Source organism: Acanthisitta chloris, unplaced genomic scaffold, assembly GCF_000695815.1.
Source record: "Acanthisitta chloris isolate BGI_N310 unplaced genomic scaffold, ASM69581v1 scaffold40423, whole genome shotgun sequence".
Classification (NCBI taxonomy): Eukaryota; Metazoa; Chordata; class Aves; order Passeriformes; family Acanthisittidae; genus Acanthisitta; species Acanthisitta chloris.
Genome location: NW_008664005.1, coordinates 1 through 280, shown reverse-complemented (window position 1 = coordinate 280; position 280 = coordinate 1). Strand labels below are relative to the sequence as shown.

At 68.2% G+C, this 280-nt stretch overlaps 1 protein-coding gene across 1 annotated transcript in view; it reads right to left on the bottom strand.

Moving 5' to 3' along the window:
- The window catches only part of SRSF5 (serine/arginine-rich splicing factor 5), a gene marked incomplete at its 5' end in the record, with an annotated part of 3892 nt that extends 3716 nt beyond the window's left edge, over positions 1-176 (bottom strand). Inside the window, one exon of the mRNA XM_009071150.1 lies at positions 109-176. Within this exon, the coding sequence (XP_009069398.1) occupies positions 109-176 (68 nt within the window). The remainder of the gene's footprint in view (positions 1-108) is intronic.
- Positions 177-280: the final 104 nt, after the last annotated feature.

Genomic DNA, 280 nt, shown 5'->3' with positions numbered 1-280 from the left:
GCGCCCCGACGGGCACGGTAATCGCTTTCCTTTAGGAGCAGCTTCGTGCCCATCGAAGCGCCGAGCGAGAACCGAGGGCACGCGGTGCCGGGGGGTCGGCGCACTCACCACGAAGCCGAACCCTCTCTTCAGGTCGATGTCGCGGATGCGGCCGTAGCCCTTGAAGAACCTCTCCACTTTTTTCGCGGCAGCCGCTCATGGCTGTGTGCGCGGGGTCACTGCTGCGGGACAGGACGGGACGGGACGGGTCGGCAGCGCCGCCCGTGACTCAGCGCCGCTG